General features: G+C 26.2%; 2 protein-coding genes across 4 annotated transcripts in view; one reads left to right on the plus strand and one right to left on the minus strand.

Annotated features, from left to right (window-relative positions):
* The window catches only part of LOC126900827 (stress-activated protein kinase JNK), a 15,276-nt gene extending 3,149 nt beyond the window's left edge, over positions 1 to 12,127 (plus strand). Inside the window, exons 2-9 of one of the 2 annotated variants that reach the window (XM_050676799.1) lie at positions 3,608 to 3,808; positions 5,274 to 5,466; positions 5,524 to 5,653; positions 8,142 to 8,339; positions 9,780 to 9,914; positions 9,970 to 10,099; positions 11,321 to 11,479; positions 11,665 to 12,127. In XM_050676799.1, coding sequence (XP_050532756.1) covers positions 5,297 to 5,466; positions 5,524 to 5,653; positions 8,142 to 8,339; positions 9,780 to 9,914; positions 9,970 to 10,099; positions 11,321 to 11,479; positions 11,665 to 11,936 — 1,194 coding nt within the window. In that variant the 5' untranslated portion in view covers positions 3,608 to 3,808; positions 5,274 to 5,296 and the 3' untranslated portion in view covers positions 11,937 to 12,127. The remainder of the gene's footprint in view (positions 1 to 3,607; positions 3,809 to 5,273; positions 5,467 to 5,523; positions 5,654 to 8,141; positions 8,340 to 9,779; positions 9,915 to 9,969; positions 10,100 to 11,320; positions 11,480 to 11,664) is intronic. The other variant, XM_050676800.1, reaches the window with a different exon arrangement.
* A 2,173-nt stretch (positions 12,128 to 14,300) lies between these two features.
* LOC126900852 (uncharacterized) lies at positions 14,301 to 15,014 on the minus strand. Of its 2 annotated transcripts, none has more exons than XM_050676832.1 (2): positions 14,748 to 15,014; positions 14,301 to 14,671 (listed from the first exon to the last, which is right to left on the minus strand). In XM_050676832.1, the coding sequence occupies exon 2, from the start codon at positions 14,525 to 14,527 to the stop codon at positions 14,360 to 14,362; it is 168 nt and encodes a 55-aa protein (XP_050532789.1). In that variant the 5' UTR covers positions 14,528 to 14,671; positions 14,748 to 15,014; the 3' UTR covers positions 14,301 to 14,359. The 2 variants fall into 2 exon arrangements, with proteins under 2 accessions (XP_050532789.1, XP_050532790.1); XM_050676833.1 differs by having other exon boundaries at positions 14,301 to 14,648; positions 14,726 to 15,014.
* Between the last annotated feature and the right edge of the window lie 9,458 nt (positions 15,015 to 24,472).

The following is a 24,472-nucleotide window of genomic DNA, read 5'->3' on the forward strand; positions in this document are numbered from 1 at the left end:
GAGCTTTTTTTTTACAGCCTCGCAAAAGTCCAAAATATGAGCTTTTTTAATTTTCTCAAAAAATATTTAACTTACAAAAAATTTAATATTAATTCTTAGCTAATGAAGTATAAAAAAGAAATTGGATCTCATGAATTATAATGAAAGGAGTCGTTTAAGTGTATTTATTTTATTGATCTCTTTTATACCACGTGGTAACCAATACTTTTAGTCACACCCTAGTATATATTTGTGCATATACATCTTTACACAATTTAAAATGTATGCACATTTTCTTTTCTTTTTATAAATAGTTTTTTATGTAAAATTTTATTTTAAAATAATCATGAATATGTTATTATTAAATTTACTGGTATAATGTTATGTTTTTCAATGTCGTTATTTTTATATATTTATCTTACACAATGTGGTTTATTGTGGATATTACCTCAAATATTTATGTAAAAAAAAAATTTTTTTTCATTAAAATGTACTGAATAGAATCTTATTTATTTTTACGAACCATCCTAAATATTATTTATCATGATTCGTTTAATATTATTGATTTCTTTAAGAAAAGTTTTAAGATAAGAGATAACTATTAAAAGTTAAATGGGAACTATAGAGTTTTAGACAATTAAATGGAGAATGAAGTAAATAAAATGTTGTTTGGGCTCTGTAAACAATTTTGATATGTTAATTTATGAGTAACTATAGTTTTTTATTCGAAGCAAGAAGAGTGCGCAACTCATTAGTAATCTTATTTGTGGTTAACAGTAAAATTAGAGCATTGCTAATACTAACACGCACCAAATTATTAAATGCTAAAATTTCAAAACAAAAGTTTTTTTTAATAAATGGAGAACAATTAAGTATTTTAAATTAAGAATAAAATATATTAAAAAACTGTTTGTTACTATAAAAAAATGCACTGGACATCAAGGAACTTTCATCAGAAGCAAAAATATACTTTTCTAAATCAACTTTTCGCGTTGCTTTCAAATCTGCAAGTAGACTTTTTCTATCACTTCTAATTTTTTATATTATTACTAATTATATATAAAATAATAATTGAAAGAAAAAAAATTTGTTTTCAAATTATTACTGATTTGATTTTTAATATGTTCAAAATTATCAGTCCAAATTTTCAATTTTAACCTATTTTTTTTGTTCTTTAAAGTTGATGAAAAAATTTTGATAAAGATTTATGTAAGTTTAAAGTAAAAAAATTGAATATATTACCATAACTTTTAGCTCAATTACAAGTTTAAAATTGACATCTAGGCCAGTCAACAAAGAAAAAATTGCGGAAAAATTCCCAACCAAATTTTGTTTTTTTATAAGTTGAATTAAAATANATTCCCAACCAAATTTTGTTTTTTTATAAGTTGAATTAAAATATGTGTAATGACATACTAATAGTCCTCATTGATTGGAATTGAGCTTTTTTTATAGCATCCCAAAAGTTCAAAAATATGAGCTTTTTTAATTTTCTCAAAAATATTTAACTTACAAAAAAAAGTTTTGTACAAAAGTTGTTTAAAAGACAATTATAAACAAAAAAATTTTCTTATATTTTTTCATTTAAACAAATATTTTTCGAGTTACATTACATTTAATATGAGTAGTAAAATTTATATTCCATTTTTTTAATTTTACTGTTACTTTTTATCATGTTACACTTACGTTAGACACAATGTTATAAATGCATATGTGTGTATGTGTGAGTTTATTTATTTATTGTATCATTAAAGTGTAGTGTATATTAATATACAAGCGATAGAGTAGGTAATTGATTTGACGCTATATTATTTAAACCCAACTAAACGCTAAATTGTACATTCCGAAACTACAATCATATTATGTCAATTGCCACCGGAATTTCTGGTAATATTTTTCTTTTTCTTTGCCTTAATCCCAACTACTTGGGGTCGGCCACCCTTATCCTAAGCTTCCACTTGACACGATCTCCCACATCTTCTACGCTCACATCAGCTGTCCTCAAATCGCATTCAATAGCATCCCTCCATCTCTTTTTTGGTCTTCCTCTATCTCTTCTTCCTTCAACATTCATTTCTATAACTGTTCTTACAGCTTTCGATTCTTCTTTCCTCATACCATGACTAAACAATCTAAGTCTATTTTCTGTCATCTTATCCACGATTGACGCAACACCTATACTTCCTCTTATATGCTCGTTCCTTATCCTATCTTCTCTAGTCACTCCACTCATCCAACTAAGCATTCTCATCTCTGCTACACTTATTCTCTGCTCTACTTTCTTATCAACCGCCCAACACTATGAACCATACATCATAGCTGGCCTCACAATTTCATACTAAATTTAAAAACTATAATTAGTATTTATTCATATATTATATTTAAAAATCAAATAATTACTAATCAGGATATAATTAAAGAAATAAGAGTTGATGTTGCTTTTGGAATAATTCACCAATTTCTTTAAAGGAAACATTATCTACAGATTTGCATCGAAGCGTTTCTTATGATAGTGATTTTAATCACTGTCAGATATCATCTATACTTGTCCCATCTATGCCTTGTTCACACTGTGCCTCGACCCCACTGTGCTACCGTTTTTAAAATTTAACACTATCAAGATTTGCATCGAAGTGTATTTTTTTATAGTGATTTTAATCACTGTCAAATGTCATTATACTTGATCCAACTATGCCGCGTCACCACTCTGCCGTGCTAAGTAAAAACAGGATAACTCCAAAATTAAAAAACTTTTTTTTTTTTGTTTCTATAGGTATATTTAGTGGTTTTACACCGATTTTTGATGTAAAAATAGCATATTTCCTATTAAAACCAATCTAAAATTGAAATATAAAATAAGAAAATATACGGTAATATCAATATATTTGATGTTTTGTAAGCGAAAACATGGTAAATCCAAATACTAAGCAAAAACTTGGTATATCACATAAAAAATAATGAAGTTACCGTCTTTTGACTTATGTTCATACTGTGGAAAAAAAGGGTATCTTGATTTACTGTTAAAAATGTTTTTTTGTGTTCCTGAAAAATCATGTTGACTGGAGTTATCTTGTTTTCGCTTAGTACGACAGCACTGTGCCGCGATCCCCTTGTGCTGGGTTTCTATTATGGCGCTTATTGGGAAATTAATTACGCTGATTAAAAACTGTGTTGATATACACATTTTATTTAATTAGTTTTCATCAAGTTAGCATTAAAAGGATAAATTTAAAAATATCAAAAAAGAATTTTATAATATAATTATTATTTTAAAAGAAATCGCGTGGCCAATATTAAAAGGTTCAATTGTATACAACTATTTATAGATTTACATGAAGCGTTTTTTTATGATTGTTATTTAATTACTGTCAGATATTATCTATATACCAACTATACCACTTCATGTTTGGTCTATTTAGTATAATAAATAACTAGAGTATTTTAATGTTCTATCATTTCTCTATTACACGCCGATACCGTGATTTTATGTCCATGGGAGTTTCAGACCCAAAATGTCTATTCGCCACAGGTTAACTATTTTAAATCAGTTTTGAAATTTTTCATCCTTACCGAAACGTCTCAATTAATAATTTGTGGATTAAAGTATTTTTTTTTGTTTTTTGTTTAGATTTAAACTTTTACAAAAATAAGAAAACTTTGAATTTCCATCACGAGACGTCATTCGTATGCCTCATATTAATTCTAGGATGACATCACGTGTGTCTTCCTCCATTTTTTTTACAGTGGAGGTAGGTGATACCAAATTCACGATTTTGAAAAGGTATCAAAATTTAAAACCAATTGGATCTGGCGCTCAAGGAATTGTCTGGTAAGTTAATTCATAAAGAATATATTAGACAAGCATGAGTAATGATTATTGTAGTATGAAAAAAGAAGTCAAGTATGAATTTCTAAACATTTATTTTATAATTCTCAAAATAATTATTATTCCTATTAATATTTATTATCTAGTCACAGTTTATTTAAAGATTATTTCTTTAATATTTTGATGATTCTATAAAAATCTTTTGTTATTAAAAGTCCAAAAAATGACAAAAAAAACATTTATTCTATGTTATTTTTAAAAGATATAAGAGCAGTTACGAGTTATAACCATAAATTATATGAAAAGCTACCTTGAAAAATTCGACTATGCACATAATATATGTGTATAGAGTATACTCATCATTATATTTTTTTCATTATATTAGTTCTTAATTTTGTTCGTGTTTTGAATAAAAAATTTTAGGATAATTCGAAATTTTCAGGACATTAATCCCTCTTATATGTTCGTTATTATCCTATCTTTTTTAGTTACTCCAATCATCCATTTAAGCATTCTCATCTCTGTTACACTCATTTGCTAGCTCTTTTTTCTTGTCAATCGCCCAACATTCTGATCCATACATCATTGCTGGTCTCACTGTAGTCTTATAGAACTGTCTTATCAGCTTCATTGGAATTCTTTTATCGCCCAACAGACCGGACGCTTTTCTCCACATCAACCATCCGTATTTAATCCTGTGTCTTTAATACCTCTATTATATTAATGTACTTTTTCGGGACTCCTTTTATCATTAATGCCCACTTTAAACCTCTCTCGGTTCTCTATCATACCTTTTCTACAAATCAATAAATGCTTATTCATCTGATAACTCAGATATTTTATCTTATATCGGAAATTCAGAGGTTCTTTTGGAACATTATCAATAATTGAAAAAAACAATATTTAGAAATTACCCTTTATTATTGAAATTAAGGTCAATTTTTTTCAAAGATGGCGGTGTTAACTTCAATTAGATATGATTTGTGATCTTATAAAATATCATCGAAAAAAAAAGGTCCAGTAGGAGCGAAATATTTGTATAAATAGACACAAAAATAACACGAAATGGTAAAACCAATAAAAGTTATTTTTGTGTGATTTGTGGCGTTAATTAATAAAAGTTTGTATAATTCTAAATAAAAAAATAACTAAAAACAGTATCTTAATAAACTTTAAGTCCTAATTATTTGTATTGCGCTCTTATGTTAGTGCATTTTAAGTAAAAATTATTTTATAATATATATATATAAGAAAAAAATTGTTTTTTTTTTTTATAAAAAAAGTATATGTTAAAACTATAACTTTGCATCTGCTTAATGATGAGTATGTAAATACCCATCTAGCATTTTATTTTAAATTATATGCATGTAAAGCACCATTAGCTGATTGAGATATTAGTAGGTTATTATTATTATTATTTGATTTTTATTGTAGTTGCACTTTTTTTTTTTTTTTTTGTTTGGTAAAGTTGATTTTGAGCTTATCTACACTATGCTCGGAACACAATCGAGGTTTGTTCAAGCACCTCAAGGCGAACCAGATACTAAAGCTGAAGCTAATGATATGTTTTATACGTTAGTATTTGGTGATACTGAATTTTCAGTACCCAGACGTTATATTAATCTTGTACCTAAAGGTCTAGGTGCTCAGGGCATGGTTGTGTAAGTATTGAATTATATTTTTATTATTAAAACTAAATTTATTTAAATTTTTAACAGTGCTGCTATGGACACAATAACCCAACAAAGCGTTGCTATAAAAAAACTATCCAGACCTTTTCAAAATGTTACACATGCCAAACGAGCATATAGAGAATTCAAACTTATGAAATTAGTTAATCACAAAAATGTAAGTTGTGTGTTGTTATAATTTTTTTTTTAATGGGTGCCTAGGGACAAAAAATACATACATCTGAGAATTTTAACTGAATTAGTTTTAGTTTTTAGACCATATTGATACGTTAGTTCAAAACTGCAACAACTTTAAAAATCATATTTTCCAGTATAATGATTTAAAAAAGATTTTTCATGTTATTTCAAATGTTAAATTAAATTTTAAAACATCCTCTTTTGGAAAATACTTTACTAATATTGTATTGAATTTATAAATTTTAAATGTTGAATAATTGACTAAAAATTAAGATCAAAACTAAAAATTTAATTTTTTGAGTTGTTGCAGTTTTGAACTGAAGTGTTCATATATTATCTATACATTTTTATCAATGGGTAATATCTTTTGTCATCTTTAAATTCCATATATCACCATAAAGAGGAGTGACACAACTTAAATTTTTCCATTTTTCTGATCTTAGTTTAACCCACTAAGTTCATAATTTTCTTTTTTATATTTTTATTATTATTTTTTATACATACGTTTAGAATAATATGTAAAACAAATAATATTAATAATTTTTTTTTGACCTAATGATGAAATATTTAACATTACCATGTATTAATGGGTTAACACAAATAAATAAATAAAATTCAAATTGTAAACATCTCATAAATTTAGTTGTATAAGTTTCTATTTTGACTTCTTTATGTAAAATTGGTTATCAATATTTTTCTTCTTTTTTCCCTCAACTTTATTTTAACTAGTTTGAGTTAGCTACTCATATTCTAAACCTCCACAATTGCTATATTATCTATACACAGATTAGGAGTCTCATATTACTCCTAATTACATCCGACCCCTTCTTTTCAGTCTTCCTTTTCTTCAACATTCATTTTTATAAAAAAATTTTTAGCTTCTGATTTTTTTTATTCTTACAGTATGACCAAGCCATGTAATCAAATAAATTAAAAAAAAACCATATGATTTTATCCACTCGTACTTAATCCTATATCTTACATCCTCGTCATTACCACTGTTTTTCTGTACATTTAATCCTAAATATTTAAAACAATTTCCACCTCACCTATCACGTCTTGTTTTATTGTCATTACTCTCCTTTTTTCATCGTCCTCTTGTTCATCAAATTCATACTCTATACATTCCGCCTTACTTCTACTAATCATTAATCCCATTCTTTCAAGAGCTAATCTTCACATTTCAAGCCTTTGGTTAACTTCCTCCTTATTCTCTTCTAACAATATCTTCAAACAACATGCACTAAGTACTTCTTCTTGTATTTCCTTAGTAATTTGACTATTAATATAGAAAATAGAACATTAAGCTGTAGATTTCTTAATTTTTCTACACTTTCAATAGCACTTTATCAAGTCTTCTACTTTTTTTTTCATTGATTTCACAGGTTCCTCTACACCTCCTCGTCATCATTAATTAAATTTATTTGTTCTTTGTTCTACAAGATATATTCTAAAGCATTTTCTTGGATATTCCTAATTCAGTAATTTTTCAAAATACATTTTTTATCTCTTTTTCATATTTTCATAATTTGTTAACACCGTCTTACATACTCTTCTTTTTTTTTTTTCCCCATAATCTAATCCTCGAATTTCTTCCCATGTTCGTTTTATTTTTCAAAATATACAATATCTCCATTATCATTATCTATGTTGTGTTGTATTATCTTTCTCTTCCACATAAAATAATTTATAATCTATTAATCCCACTCTTATTGTCTTACCTAAGTATACTATTTTATAATTATAAAAGGTTATAACCTTCTCCTATTTCCCTTGCTTACTACCTTTTACATTTAGTTTTTGTTCACAAAAAATGTTAATATTCTCTTTCTTCAATACTTCTACTAATTCTTCACTCCTGTTAGTTAATGTTCTAACAATCTATGTACCTATTCTTATAATCTTATATACTTCATGTATTTATTTGTTGCATTTAGACATGTGTTAACCCTAAACTTTTGTGGTGATGTCTTTACACCGTTAAAACCACATGTTTTGGGTAATAAACCTGTACATTTATCTAGTAAGACTGCTACTCTATAAGCTGTCTAGCTAATACACTATTCTTTAGGCTTCCACTGCCTCTAGTTGTGTTATTTCCTCTCATTTATTCTTTCCACATACATCAGAGATAAGACAATGTGCCTATATTTTGTTTAAGATCTTCATACTTATTGAAAAATTTTTACAGTGGCTGTTGATTTGAAACAATCTTTATTATCCCCTCATTCTACTGACAGAACGACTGTGGATGTTTTCTGTCCAATTCTACAGGGAAGAAAATTGGCTATTTAATAATATTGAAATTTGTTATTAATTTTTAATTTCTATTAAATAATATAGTTATATAAAAATATGATTAACTGATTAATTACTAATAAAATATTTTCATTTTATCTATGAATTTTTATGTGATTTTTCTAATTTTAATACTAATGAATTTTTATTTTAATGATCTTACATTATAGATTATTGGTTTGTTGAATGCATTTACTCCACAAAGAACATTAGATGACTTTCAAGATGTATATTTAGTAATGGAGCTTATGGATGCAAACCTTTGTCAGGTTATTCAAATGGATTTAGATCATGAGCGAATGTCATACTTGTTGTATCAAATGTTGTGTGGTATAAAGCACTTACATTCAGCTGGAATAATTCATAGAGTAAGTAAAAGTTAATATAACATTATAACATATAATGATAATTTTTCTTAATTATTACTATAAAAACAAATATGACAATGAAATATGATGTTTTAATCTTAATATTATATCTATTTAATGAAACAAATAATATTTCTATATTATAATACCCCATAAATAATGGAGTATGTGTAAGTACATAAAAATTTCAAAATATTATGGTTATACTATTTGAAAAAAAAAATTTAGTTAAAGATAGCGACTTTGTACCTGTAATCAGGAGTAGCATACTATACAACTTCCCTACATTTTTAGTAGAGGTAAATTGTATTGAAATACAATAATCAGAGTATATTTATTATCAACTTTCCAAACAGTTCAATATTATCACAGATTGTCCTAAATATATTTTTGTCTTAAATTATATCTAATGATAATCTAAAAGTTATGTTTGATTATTGTGTTGAAAAGTGGCATATTATTTTAGCTTCAATGTGAATTGGTTTTACTTAGATGTGTTTATTTTTTATTTTTTTTTTGTGTCTGTTACCACTTTTTCTCAGCTCTCACCGAACGGATTTCTTTCAACGATACGTCAAAAGATCACAAATCATATCTAGTCGAAGATATTACCCTTAAAAATTGAAAAAATTTGCCTCGTTCCCCGTTAATGGGGGAAACCTCCAAAAAAATTACAAATTTAAAAATCGCTAATTTTCGAAAAAAATTTTAATAAAAACGGCCGTAACTTTTTCAAAAATGAACATATTAATATAATTTTTTTTTTTTTAGATGCTTGATGTCTACCTATCATTTAGTATATATTTTTTTTGTAAATCTTACCCTTTATCTGGCCATAGGGGGGGATTTAAAATGACAACTTTTTCACAAAAAATTAACTTTTTCAACTTAACTTTTGAAAATGTTCTGGAAAGTCTGACACTTTTATATATATCTTAAATTAAAGCTTATGTAATATACTTTAATAAAAAAAAAAAATTTGACCTGGATCAATACAATTTTTCATGAGAAATAATATTTTTAATAATCCCTTTTTCATTCGACATACTTTATCTTAATTAAGATATTAATTAATAAGGAACTAGCAGATCATGTAGCTTTTGGAATAATACATCAATTTTTTTAAAATAAACACAATCTAAAGATTTGCATCGAAGCGTTTATTTTTGATAGTGATTTTAATCACTGTCAGATATCATTATACTTGATCCAACTACATCACAGCACCACTGTGCCGCAACCCCCCTGTGCTGGGTTTTTTTTTATTTTTATCTATTAAAATATTTAATTATTGTTTAAAGTTTGGATTATCAAATATTGCAAAAAGTAATATCGTCCTAATTGTTTGATTGTTATAATTTCAAAAATATTTAAATTTTGACTAATATATTTTAAAAACTACTCTGTAAGATTTTTATCAATACTGTTAATCTTTTTAAGGACCTAAAACCTAGCAATATTGTTGTAAAATCAGATTGTACATTGAAAATATTAGATTTTGGATTGGCAAGAACTGCTGGAACAACATTCATGATGACACCATATGTTGTTACAAGATACTATAGGGCACCAGAAGTAATATATTTGAAAATTAGACTAAATAGTATAAATTGCAATTTTTTCTTTAAAGGTCATATTAGGTATGGGTTACAAAGAAAATGTTGATATATGGTCAGTAGGTTGTATTATGGGAGAAATGATAAGAGGAGGAGTGTTGTTTCCTGGTACTGATCATATAGATCAATGGAATAAAATTATTGGTGTGTATCTTTAAAATAATTTTTTTCTTAATAATATTTTCTTCAGGTTAGATTTCATAAAACCTGATTGATTTTAAAATGGCTAAGAAGATCCTAATATAAATTAACTCAATTTATTACTCTCATTTTTAAAATAAATTTAGTTTTTACATTTTATTAAACTTTAAGTTGATTTTTTTCAACTAAAACAGTTGTCAAAATCAATAAAGACACATATCAAATAAAGTAGATTATATTGATTGAAAAAACTATAGATTAATAATTTTTTTTTTTTTTAATTACATTTTATTTAATAAATACAACAATTTGTATGTATGTTGATCTACTTTATAAGTAATGTGTTAACTTAAGATTTTTGCAACAATATTAAAATGGCTAATTGTGTTTTAGTTATTCATACTAAAATATATTCCAATTTTATAAGTAAACTAAAAATTTAAAAACTTGCATTTTTATTAATTTGTTTAAAAATGTCTTTATTACAACTATAAAATAATACTTTAATATATAATAATTATTGGTTGTTTTATAATATTGAATTTTTCAACAAAAATTAAAAGATGTCTTTTATATCATGTCTAAATAGCTAATTATAGAGGGTTTCATGAAGTCAGTTATTAATTTTACTGTAGATTATTTTTATTTTATAAAAAATTATATTATAAATAATATTTTATACAAAATTAATGATACATATTGTTTCACTATGTTTTAAGGATTAAATGTGAAATACATATTGTACAATTGACCCCTTTATTCACTCAACATACACAGTGATAGGTAATACCACTTTACTGGAACCACATTTTTCAGTGTTTATGTCATCCAAAATAGGTCAAAGAAAATTTAAAATCATGTTTTTATAACAATCTCAAATTTACTGTTTCTACATTTTCATGTTCATCTTCAAAAAATTATCGCTGTCTGCCTAAACGGTTTCTCGTTTTAGATACAATTTATTTCCATAATTGTCCTTTAATTCTCATTTCCCCAGATTCAAAAATTTGAACATGGTAATGCAGATACAGTGAATGGAGATGGAAAACATGATTTCCAGTTTCCATTGGCCTATTCTGAAATACATGAACACTGAAGAAATGTGGTTCCTGCAAAATTCACATTAAAAACCTCAACTCACAGTGACAATATGTATCATTATTGATATATTTTTTATAAAACAAATAATTATTATTAAACTATTTCTTATTTTTACATCCACAGAACAACTTGGTACACCATCTCAAGAATTTATGAGAAGATTGCAACCAACTGTTCGTAATTATGTAGAAAATAGGCCACGTTATCCTGGTTATTCTTTTGATAGACTGTTTCCAGATGTATTGTTTCCATCAGATTCTTCTGAACATAATAAACTTAAAGGTTAATGATTACAGTATTTCTTTGCTTTTTATGTTTTTAAAAATTTTTCATTAAAAAAATCATAAATAATCCTGAATAAATTATTATTTTTATTTTTTATTACAAAAAATTATGGTAATGTGTATTTATTTTCCTGGGTCCTTTATTTAATTTTGCTTAAACAATGACATTAATTTGTTAAACAGCAAGCCAAGCACGTGATCTATTGTCTCGGATGTTAGTTATTGATCCAGAAAGACGAATATCTGTTGATGATGCATTGTTACATCCTTATATCAATGTATGGTATGATGAGAGTGAAGTTAATGCACCAGCACCGGGACCATGGGACCATTCAGTTGATGAACGTGAACACACTGTAGATCAATGGAAAGATCTAATCTATCAAGAAGTTATGGAGTATGACCCAACTACAGCAGCTGCAGCTTCTGTAAATGAACCACAACCTAGCCGATAGACGTCATTGGTATATTTAATCTCCGTCCATAGTTTGACAGTAAAGTCAAAATATATTAGGATTGAAGAAGTTTAGGTAGTCTTCCATAAATCAAAAGGTACTCTGCAAATTTATGATACTTCTTTTGAATTAGGCCAACCTTTTGAAAAAAAAAAAAAATTCATTTAATATTAAGCAAATACTTAAGCAATCAATGCATAATAAATATAATTAATTTTGAGAATTCCTAACTTAAATTAACTGAATTTTATAAAGAGAATAACCATTAAAATCTCCAATTAAACAGATTATAAATTAACGGTTGTGAGTTTTATTTTTGAATTAGTATATTTAAAAATAGTGAGTTGCTCATTGTAAATATATATATTTATATGCTTTCGTATATAAAAACTATTAAAGCAACTTCATTCAATTTTTGTATAATATAAAATTGATTTATACTTGATGTCATATATAAAAATATTTATACATTATGAATAAAAATTTAAAACCTTATTTTTAACTTAAAGACCTAAGGATATTATAAAGTTCATTGTTGTTTAAATAAACTATATTAATTTATTACTGCTGTGTTAAATAGTTCCAAAATTAAAGCAGAATTTGTTTGTAACAAATGGATAATTTATATGCATTAGTATCTATTAGAACACCAAGGATAAATATGCTTTCTCCCTAAAAAAATATATTTTAGAAACAGATGATTTATTAAGAACATTTTTTTTATCTATTTAATTATTCGCATAAAACATAATTATGCACTTCTATAGTATCCATAGGTCCATTAGAAAATTATGTAAACTTCAAAGATGTGTATATATATTATATATGTATAAATAATTTTTTGTTTAAATCAATGTAATTAATAAAATCTAATCTTTGTATTTTTTTGCTCATACATGTTGCTATAGTTCTTGTATGATTTATAAACATATTAAAATATTATTTAATATGAAAAACAAAATAAATTTAAGTGTAGATTATGTGCTTATTTTTTTCTTCACTTTTCTATAAAAAGGTTAATTGTTTAACTTTTCTAACTCAATTCATAATAGCCAATTTTATTACTATTCATATTTTATCCACTATTTTCAACAAGGTCTATTTAGAATGGACATTTAGATATAGAGAGATATTAATTTTATTAATATTAGGTATATCTCAGTAAAATTATTACATCTAAAACTCAATATCTAGCAGCTTGACATTAAATTATTTAAAATGATATCCTTAACATTTAATTAAGAGAATATTTTAACTACATTTATTGTATCGTTTACCTAAACTATACTACTTCAATAAAATACAATTTTATATTCAGATCCTTTTTCATAAAAGATTTTTTTTTACGACAAAATACATACTTATCTCTAGGAAATAAAATGAGAATTTAAATAAAATATATCATCAACATCATACAAGGAATGCTTATGACAAATTTGTATTTATTTTTTAAACAGTAATTAAAGCTTAAACAACTACTTAAATTACTAGAGATTTTAGATTTATATGTTATATAATAAAAGATAAGGTAACATATCTTACCATTATTATCACAGTGGTAACATTGTTCCCGAAATACGTATCCACAATTGTTTTAGAGGCTTTTTGAGTTAAATATTTTTAATATTTCATAGTTTTAAATTAATATTTATAATATAGTTTTGGTTATAGGTTTATATGTTATTTAGCAATTTAAAAATATAAAATTCTTTGTTTTAAACTTTTATAAATTCATAAATAGTTGCTTAAAGTGCTTGATGATGTATCTATATTTACAATTGAGTTCTGACGATGTAGACTCTGCAGTGACATTTCTCCTCAACAAAAATGATCGTCTACTAAATTTAAAGGAAAAAGGTTTTCTAACTGATAAAATTGCCAAAAATTAACATAGAAATAAATATTTGTATCCCTGGAAAATACTGGATCTTACCCTGATACATAAGCGCAAGTACTAATCTCTCCTCAAAATTTTTAAGAAATATATACATTGTTATACATACTTAAAATATAGTTAAAAATACTTTGATAATAGGATAAATACAATTAGAAGCAATGAAAATTTAAATCTAATTGTGCTTATGCTTAAATAATTAAATAGAAAATTTTCTGAAATACTATATCAAATTATTACTACATTATTTGAATTACATTTATATACACTCGAAGATATTTTATTTTAAAATAATTAAATAAAATGAGAAAATTAAGAAAGTTGAATAAAAATCTGGTTTAAATTATTTTTAACAAATATATTTAGTATACCTTTCAAGAATGATAAAATTATAATAAAATAAACTTAAAATAACCATTATTTTCTTAAGAAAAAAAAAATTAAAGATTTTTAATAAAGTATCAAAAAAATGATCATAAAATTAATATTCTATTTATTATTGAAAATACTAAATAAAAATTAATTTTTCTCAGTTATTTTTATCATTTTTTAATTTTTCAAACTCTCTTTCTACATAATCTTCTAAGTCATCTAACGGTTTGAAATGGTTATGAACAATCTGTGATCCAACCATCATAGATACTAAGGCCATAAATGAATATTTAACATATAGCCCAAGTGGTATACTCCCAGACATTAAGACTTATTATTTAATTTTTCAGCTGCAATTCTTTTAGCTTCTTTTCTTTTGTATACTTCGTAAAAATTTACATCAAATGGACTCCAGGTTATCATTAAATATTCTATACTTGCACCAGCTAACATAAAAAATGGCAAAAATCTAAAAATTAAAAAGAAACAGTAAATTAAATCCAAAAATTATATTAACTTTTACCTATAGAATCCAAATCTTTTACCGGGTAAACGATATATCATTCGCCGTAAACCATTAATTATACTCATAGTCAAAAATAGTGAAAAAAAAAACAGTTTTTTTTTTTTTTAACGTAAACTAATAGAAATAAAATGAATACTTTCTTAAAGTACAAGTTAAATAATGAAAAATAAAGTTATACATAATAACTATATTTTGGATATTTGATAATAATGGTTATCATAAATTAAGATGAACTATCTTTAAAATACGAGTATTGAGACATTTTCATAGAGTAATACTCTATGGACATTTTATGTATATTTTATTTGATATGTGTGAAGCTATCAGTTTCTGATCTACTTCTTATCATTATTAGATTGTGGTAACAATGATAAATACATATAAAATTCTTGATAGTATTATACTCTTTCACTAGAGGCCGCAATATAATCAATTAGTAATATTCATGACCAATAGGTAGGCCTTTATACGCTACGAACTGTTATTACTGCTTAACGAGGTGTGTTCAGTAAATAATAGGAATTTTTAAATTTCGCGGGTTTGGAGAGTCTGATTATCCAAAAATTTTTTATAATGTTGGTTCACATGTTGCTGAAGTATGATAATATTTTCAGCTGAATTCATTTTTTACTTTGTTAGTGGAAGCTGCTAAGGTTAGCGCGTTTTTATGAAGTCGGCGATCTTCGTTTGTTAAAAAATATGGATTTGTATTAAATTTTGCATAAAAAATGAAATAAAGTGTGTGAAATATTATCAAAGGACTTTGGTGGGTCTGTCACAAGTAAAACATTCTGGATCGTCAAGACTGAATAAGGTTCGACAAGAGCAATCGAACGTGAATGTTATGGTTGGATAGTGTAAAATTTTAGATTAAATTTGATTATTTTAAAAGTAAAATTAACTCATATTTACTTAATTATATCCCGATTAAAAGTTGTACGATTTAGAATTATAACACAATAACAATTTATTTAATCAGTAGCGCAAATAGAAATTAACATCGGAAATAATTCAAACAATTCGTAAACTGGAAGTAGCCCCCAACACTCATATTTCAAAAACCAATCTAAAAAAGTCGTGAATAATTCAATTACTTCGAGGGGGGTTGACCCCACTCCTTATAATTGTAAAATTTTATACTGATTCATAAATATTTCAAAATGTCAATAGTAATTTAAAATTGTTGTAAGAGTTCAAACTTTCGTTGGGGAGCCCCCTTAAACACCCTGTATTAATGAAATTTTTATTTATCCATTAATATTTCAAAAAGTAATGCCGTAATACTGAAGTTTTAATTTTAAAATGTTTAAGAAATTATACAATTTTTGATAAAACTCGTTCTTTTTTCTTCAACTTTGATGTTCATTTACACTTAGAAGATAAGTTCTGAGGACACAGTTTTTTTTTCAAAAAAAAGTATATTACATAAGCTTTAATTTAAGCTATGTACAAAATTGTCAGATTTATCAAAACATTTTTAAAAGTTAAGTTGAAAAATTTATTTTTTCTAAAAAAAATCTATCTTTTAAATATTTTTGGGCACGTTAAGAGTCAATATTTAAAAAAAAATGCAACAAATGAAGAGTATATGTCCAAGATATATAAATAGCTATAATATAGCTATTTATGGAGCCATTATTTTGTGTGAGGCAACTAATAGAAAAGTTTAGGGAAAAGAAGAAAAAGCTGTGTGTGGTATTTATAGATTTGGAGAAAGCGTATGATAGAATACCGAGAGAGAATTTAGAGTGGGCGTTAATTAGAAAAAGAGTCCCGAAAAGGTACATTAATATAATAGAAGTGTAATAACCAATAAAAAATTTAGTTAAAAAAAACTAAAAAACACGCTTTTAAAGCACATCGAACTAAAAAGTTAAAAATAATTTTTAAAATTAACTTAAAACAATAATGAACGAAAAATACTAGTATTATTGTGAAAAAAAGCGTCAGGCGCTCAATATACAAAAAATATGGCATAATGCACCCACGCTTTTTTTCACAATAATACTAGTATTTTTCGTTCATTATTGTTTTAAGTTAATTTTAAAAATTATTTTTAACTTTTTAGTTCGATGTGCTTTAAAAGCGTGTTTTTTAGTTTTTTTTAACTATATTTATTTTTCACTTTTTAGTTTCATGTTATGATAGTAGTTAATATCAATATCATGGTTGTAACGGGTAACGGGAAATAAGGGTTCGATTCCGGAGAGGGAGTCTAAGAAACGGCTACCACATCCAAGGAAAGCAGCAGGCGCGTAACGTGGAGGTAGTGACGAAAAATAACGATACGAGAATCATCCTCCGTAATCGGAATGAATACACTACATATCTCTTAATGAGAATAAAGTGTATTAATATATAAGTTTTAATAGTAATTAGAATATATATATATTTAAAGGGACTTAAGTACGTAAACGTATCATGCATGAGGTATAGCCGTGTTTATGTGGGCGGGCATGGCGGAGAGAACATTATACACGAGGAATATACGGCAGCAGAGGCGTCGGCTGTAGGAATATATAAATGAATATTAACATATACATATANGCAGCAGGCGCGTAAATTACTCACTCCCGGAACGTGGAGGTAGTGACGAAAAATGACGATACGGAAATCATCCCTCGTAATCGGAATGAATACTTTATATCTCTTAATTAGAATAAATCGTGTTAATATATTAATTTTAATAGTAATTAGAATATATATATTTATACAAATAATGCGACTTAACTACGTAAAAGTATCATGCACTAAGTATAGCTGTGTTTTATGGCCGGGCGGGTCGGACTAACGTTATACCCGAGGTATAAACGGCGGTAGGAATATATATATATATACGTAAGGCGCATTAGACGCGGGCGTTATTGGTCAGTCAAAATAAAAATTTGTTTACATATATATAATATTGATGACAAGCACGCGTGTACGGGTACGATAACTAAAAATAAATTTTTATAGGAATAGTGTACCGTCGTATTGTGAGCGAGGCGTGGGGAGGGGTGAATGCGTATAACAGTCTAGTCTAGACAACGGAATATGCGATAACGCGTGGCGTTTGGAGAGTTACAAACTTACAAACAAACAACAAACATACACGTGAAACTAATAAAAGCGTGTTAAAAAGAGAGCGAGTGTGAGTGAAGGTAGATAGTATAAATAAATGAATAGAAGAGAACGTTAGATGTGTGAAGTTAGAATGAAGATATATTTAAACGAAAGAAGAGAATAATTAATTATAAATTAAAGTATTTTTATTAGTTATTACTATTAATTGTAGTTAGTGTGTTAAAATATTCTTACCTGATATATCTTGACTGCAAATCTTGTTTTACGGTGTAGAGAGAAGAATAAGTGATTTAGATTTATTATATATTAAATAAGAAGTAAAATAGTTTGTTATATAAGCATGTATTATAATTGATAGTCATTCAAACATGAATTTACATTAAGTTAAACTATTAAATTATATTAAGAATAAAGACACCAAGTCACAAAGTAAGACAGATAAAAAGACCGCAAAGTAAAAAGAGTAAAGCTGAGCACTTAAGTCTGAACGCTAGAAAAGAAAAAATAGAAGTGTCTCTTCAACGGATTGTCAAAGGCTGACCAGACCCCAGAGGGCTCCCAGGTCTGTTACAATGATTCATTGTAATAAAATTTTATGTGATGAAATACGTTATTTAATTAAAAAGAAAGATATCCTTTACAACGCGGAACGAGAATTGATTTGTGTAAACAAACAATGATAAGTAATACGTTGTATATTGCTAATTCATACGTGCAGCTGTATGAACTCATTTATGGCTTTTTCGGTAAGGACCATGCAAACAAAATTAAACTATTATACGCCTCAGTCGACATGTCACTGGCAATCGCCAACGAGACGTTTGAATTTAACTAAGTATCAAAATAATATTACAGAAGAAATGTATGATAGCATAGTGAGACCAGCTATGATGTATGGTTCAGAGTGTTGGGCGGTTGATAAGAAAGTAGACCAGAGATGAGATGCTTAGATTGTTGAATGGAGTGACTAAAAAATTTAGGATAAGAACGAACGTATAAGAGGGAATATAAGTGTAGCGTCAATCATGGATAAGATGAGAGAAGATACTCATAGTTGGTTTGGTCAGAAGGAATCGGAAGTTTGATATTCGGCAAAAATAATGAATGTTTGGAATAGATTTAAATGTTTTTATAATTTTGACGATATTTAGATTTCAAAATTTACCTTTTCGCGAGTTTTCTTTTTCACAATTGTTGACACAATAGTTCTTTTCTTATAGCATTTGACCCTTGTTTGTCTTTTATCCAGAAATCTTATAAATGAATTGTGTCCTACACTAAATAAACACACATATGTATATGTATATATATTAGGGTGATCCTCAAATTTGAAGTTAAAAATTTTGTTTACAGGACCCCCTAAATTTTTTTATTAGTATAAATAAAACATTTTGGTGAAGTTTAATCGTGATTGGTCAACCCCTTCCCGTGCCGCAAAAGGGTTGAAAATTTGATAAATGGGGTAGTTTTATAGTTTTTTGCTTATATTTCAATAACAAAAAATCGTACAAAAAAGTGTTCAAGTATTAATTTGTAGATCTAAACTTGTTCTTTAAAATATGTTATGACATTTCCTGATTAGACCATTATTTGGTCTGCAAAATTTAAAAAATAGAATAATTTAATTATTTTACAAAATCGATTTTTTCTATTATTTTTTTTGTATCTTACGTATGGTCGAATTTACAACAAAAAGTTTCTTATAAAATATAATTAAAATAATATTTTAAGTAAAAAAGATATATTGTAAAATTTTAAATTGATTCACCATTTCTTTNAAAAAATTACAAATTTAAAAATGGCTAATTTTCGAAATTTTTTCAATTTTTTTTACTAAAAACTGCTACTAACTAACTAAAAAACTAACTTTTTTAAAAATAAATATATCAATATAGTTCTTTTTTTTATAGATGCATGGTGTCATTACCTATTATTTGGTATATTTTTTTTATAAATCTGACTTTTTACCTACCTATAGGGGGGGATTTAAAATGACAACTTTTTTACAAAAAATTAATTTTTTCAACTTAACTTTTGAAAGTGTTCCGGAAGGTCTGACACTTTTATATATATCTTAAATTAAAGCTAATGTAATATACTTTATCGTGAAAAAAAAAAATATCGGACTTTATTTTATCTTCAGGGTGAAAATGGCTACCGAATGCTATTTTTGTGTGAAAATTTTCGATTTTGTATTTTACATTTTTAACTTTATTATGCTATAACTTTTTGAAAAATGTATGGATCATTACAATTTTTTTATGAGAAGTAGTATTTATATAGATCTTTCATTCGACATACTGTTTTTTTAAATCGGACCATTTCCCTAAATACAGGGGGGATTCAAAACATAAAAATGCATATAGAAAGTAGAACTTTTTCAACGTAACTTTTGAAAGTGTTCCGGAAGGTCTGACACTTTTATATATATCTTAAATTAAAGCTAATGTAATATACTTTATAATGGTAAAAAAAAATTTCGGACTTTATTTTATCTTCATGGTGAAAACAGACATTAAACTTAATAAAAAAAATACGATTTTTGTAAAAAAATTCTTTTTTATATTTTTAACTTTATAATGCTATAACTTCTCGAAAGATGTATGGATCAATATAATTCTTTTTTTTGTAGATGCATGATGTCTTTACCTATCATTTGGTATATTTTTTTTATAAATCTGACTTTTTACCTGCCTACAGGGGGGGATTCAAAATGACAACTTTTTCACAAAAAATTGACTTTTTCAACTTAAATTTTGAAAGTGTTCCGGAAAGTCTGACACTTTTATATATATCTTAAATTAAAGCTAATGTAATATACTTTATCATGGAAAAAAAAAATTTCGGACTTTATTTTATCTTCAAGGTGAAAATGGCTACCAAATGCTATTATTGTGTGAAAATTCTCAATTTTATTTTTTACATTTTTAACATTATAATGCTATAACTTATTGAAAAGTGTATTGATCAATATAATTTTTTTATGGGAAATACTATTTTCTAATAATCTCTTTTTTATTCTACATACTTTGTCTTAATCAGGATATTAATAAGGAACTAGCAGTTTATGAAGCTTTTGGAATAATCCACCAATTTTTTAAAATTAAACACTATCTAAAGATTTGCATCGAAGCGTTTTTTTTTGATAGTGATTTTAATCACTGTCAGATATCATTATACTTGATCCAACTATGCCACGTCACCACTGTGCCGCGACCCCCCTGTGCTGGGTTTTTCAACTTAATTTTTTAAAGTATTCCGGAAAGTCTGACACTTTTCTATAGATATTAAATTAAAGCTAATGTAATATACTTTATTATGGGAAAAAAAATTTCGTACTTTATTTGACTTCAGGGTGAAATTGGCTACCAAATGCTACTTTTGTGTGAAAATTCTCGATTTTATTTTTAACTTTATAATGCTATAACTTATTGAAAAGTGTATGGATCAACATAATTTTTTTATGAGAAATAATAATTTTTAATAATCCCTCTTTCATTCGATATACTTTATCTGAATCAGGATATTAATAACGAACTAGCAGATTATGTAGCTTATGGAATAATCCACCAATTTTTTAAAATTAAACACTATCTAAAGATTTGCATCGAAGCGTTTTTTATGATAGTGATTTTAATCACTGTCAGATATCATTATACTTGATCCAAATATATCACGTCACCACTGGGCCGCGACCCTCCTGTGCTGGGTTTTTACACTTGCATTTTGCAAACTATCGATAAAGTAAAAAGCAGTTACTCAATTTTAAATATCGAAAATTTTTGTTTATAATAAATTATATGAAAAATACAAACGGCGTAATTTTCAAAAGTTAAATAAGAAACGTTATCACTGTTAACAAATCATCATAAACGTGATGATTTGATAACATTTTATTAAATATCAGTGCAGTTGTAGATTATTATTATATATATCGAATAGTGATTTTTTTATGTAATTTTATTTGTATACATGAGATATATTTTTATTAAAAATGCAACGCAAACAATTTATTTAGTCGGTTCGTTGAATAATCAAATATTAGGGAGTAAGCTACCTTTTTAAAAATATTGTTTACAAGTCTTATTTTTTAATTTACGTGTTGTAAAATTTATTTTATCGGAATGCTCTTCCTTGGTGATAGACAAATGTCTCATTACTGGAGGAAAGCCCGAATTCCAAGAAAGCATAAAACCGATTGTGTAAATAGCTGAAAAAATATTATGAAACTTGGCGAGATATAGAAAAATCAAAGGACAGAGTTAATGAAAAACACCCAAAAAGTTTAAATCATTTCAAAAAGACTTAGATAATCTTTTTGACATTGCTCACATAAATGCTTTAGAAATTATAAAAGTTGAAGAAGACAAAAAGTTTTTAATTTTACAACGACAGCCAGGTCGTCCTGGTTGTATGCTAGGAATCTATATAAAATTATCAGATAAAGAAAAAAGAAGAGCCGACAAATTTGAATTGGAAGTAACAAAAACACTTAAGTTTAATACTGCCTCTAAAGAAATAGATTCGGATAGACAAATAAATTTGTATAAATATTGCGCATATTTATATTATTACTTCAACATACCTCAATGTAAATATTTTTCAGCTACTAGTTTAAAATATTTAAGATCAGAAGAATCAGAAAATTGGAACACTGATGTATATGAAAACTCTCAATCGGGTCGTTCTTCACCTGATGTGCTAAATATAAGACGACCATGCGCTAGAAAGAATTTATACATTCATTATAAAAGTATACATAAAATCTTGGGTTACATCTACCACAATAAGCAAGGCTCCATGAATGACATAAACTTAATACGAACTTTATATACCTACACAAATGATGACAAAGAGATTGCAAATGCATGCCTCTCGAAATTTTTAAACCATTTGTGGTATTTAAGTGACGAGTGTGTTGCGTTTTCTATTTTCGATACAAGACTACCCACAGAAATAAAAAAAGATATTGTGGCCAAGATTAATGATTTGAGTTTGGAAAATGAACTAGAAGAAGATGACGTATTAAGTTCAAAGAAATTGTCACTTAAAATTGAAAAAGTTCCCGAATTTTTAGCAACAATTTTCCAACTTCATTATTCACTAAACAGTCCTTAAACTTATTCAAAAGATATGGTATTAACATAAATTATTTAGATGTAGACCGAGCTGACTGGGAAAAAGACTCCTTCTATATATTAGGAAAAAAATTGTTGATGGACTAAAAATCGTCAATGACAATGCTGAGAGAAGTGTTAAACTCATGGAAGATTAGAACAACAAACACACCAAAAATAAAAATCAATAACAATTCTTATTACAAGTAATTTAAACAGCAATATATTTGTAATAAAAATATTTAGCTTAACTTACTTTTCATTTTTATTTAAGGTAGTTTAAAAATACAGAAAAACGTATCCTGAGTGTAATAAACAGGCTCTAGAAACTTTGTTCATATTAATTTGATACTTAACTAAAGTTTTTAATCGGAAATAAATTTATACTTAATCATTTTTTTTAATCGATAGTTCGTAATATGTAAGTGTAAAAAAATTTAGTTCTGTCTGTATTTTTTTGTTATTTTCGCCAAATTACGAGACAAATTTCGCAATAAAAAAGAAATGGTGAATCAATTTAAAATTTTACAATATATCTTTTTTACTTAAAATATTATTTTAATTATATTTTATAAGAAACTTTTTGTTGTAAATTCGACCATACGTAAGATACAAAAAAAATAATAGAAAAAATCGATTTTGTAAAATAATTAAATTATTCTATTTTTTAAATTTTGCAGACCAAATAATGGTCTAATCAGGAAATGTCATAACATATTTTAAAGAACAAGTTTAGATCTACAAATTAATACTTGAACACTTTTTTGTACGATTTTTTGTTATTGAAATATAAGCAAAAAACTATAAAACTACCCCATTTATCAAATTTTCAAACCTTTTGCGGCACGGGAAGGGGTTGACCAATCACGATTAAACTTCACCAAAATGTTTTATTTATACTAATAAAAAAATTTAGGGGGTCCTGCAACTGAACAATCAAAATTTTTTTTGCTTCACCTGTGACAGAGGACCACCCTAATATATTAAATATTTATTTTACATCTCACAAGAAATGGGGGGTGACAGTGATATGCCTCATTCAATTGCGATTAATTCTTGATATTACTTGTTCTGGTTGATCGGGTCGTCCTGTATGTAGTCTATTTCAACTGGAGAATGCTATTATGTTCCCTTTATATGGTATATTAAGATAAATTAAAATTCAATACCAAAAATTTTAACACAAAAATATTTTTATTTTTAAATATGATAACCATTTTAACTATCATTCAACATTTTTTCCATAGTTAAGTCTTTTACGTAAACTTTAATTTAAGATGAAATAAAAGTGTCAATATTACCCCCCGTGGATAGATCAAATCAGATTTTCAAAAAAATTACATTAAATGAAAGAAAAATTTCTAAGGTTTCAATATAAAAAAGAATTATTTTAATTTGTTTATTTTTCAAAAAGTTATGGCAATTTTATATATTAAAATATTTCGTGTTAACAGTAATTTTTACATAAAAATTACATTTTTTGTTAAATTAGATGGCCATTATCCCATAAAAGAAAAGGTGTCGGGTAAAATTTTTTTTTGAACTTAACATTAAGTACATA

The sequence above is a fragment of the Daktulosphaira vitifoliae genome, unplaced genomic scaffold (assembly GCF_025091365.1).
Source record: "Daktulosphaira vitifoliae isolate Bord-2020 unplaced genomic scaffold, ASM2509136v1 Scaffold_3, whole genome shotgun sequence".
In the NCBI taxonomy this organism is placed as follows: domain Eukaryota; kingdom Metazoa; phylum Arthropoda; class Insecta; order Hemiptera; family Phylloxeridae; genus Daktulosphaira; species Daktulosphaira vitifoliae.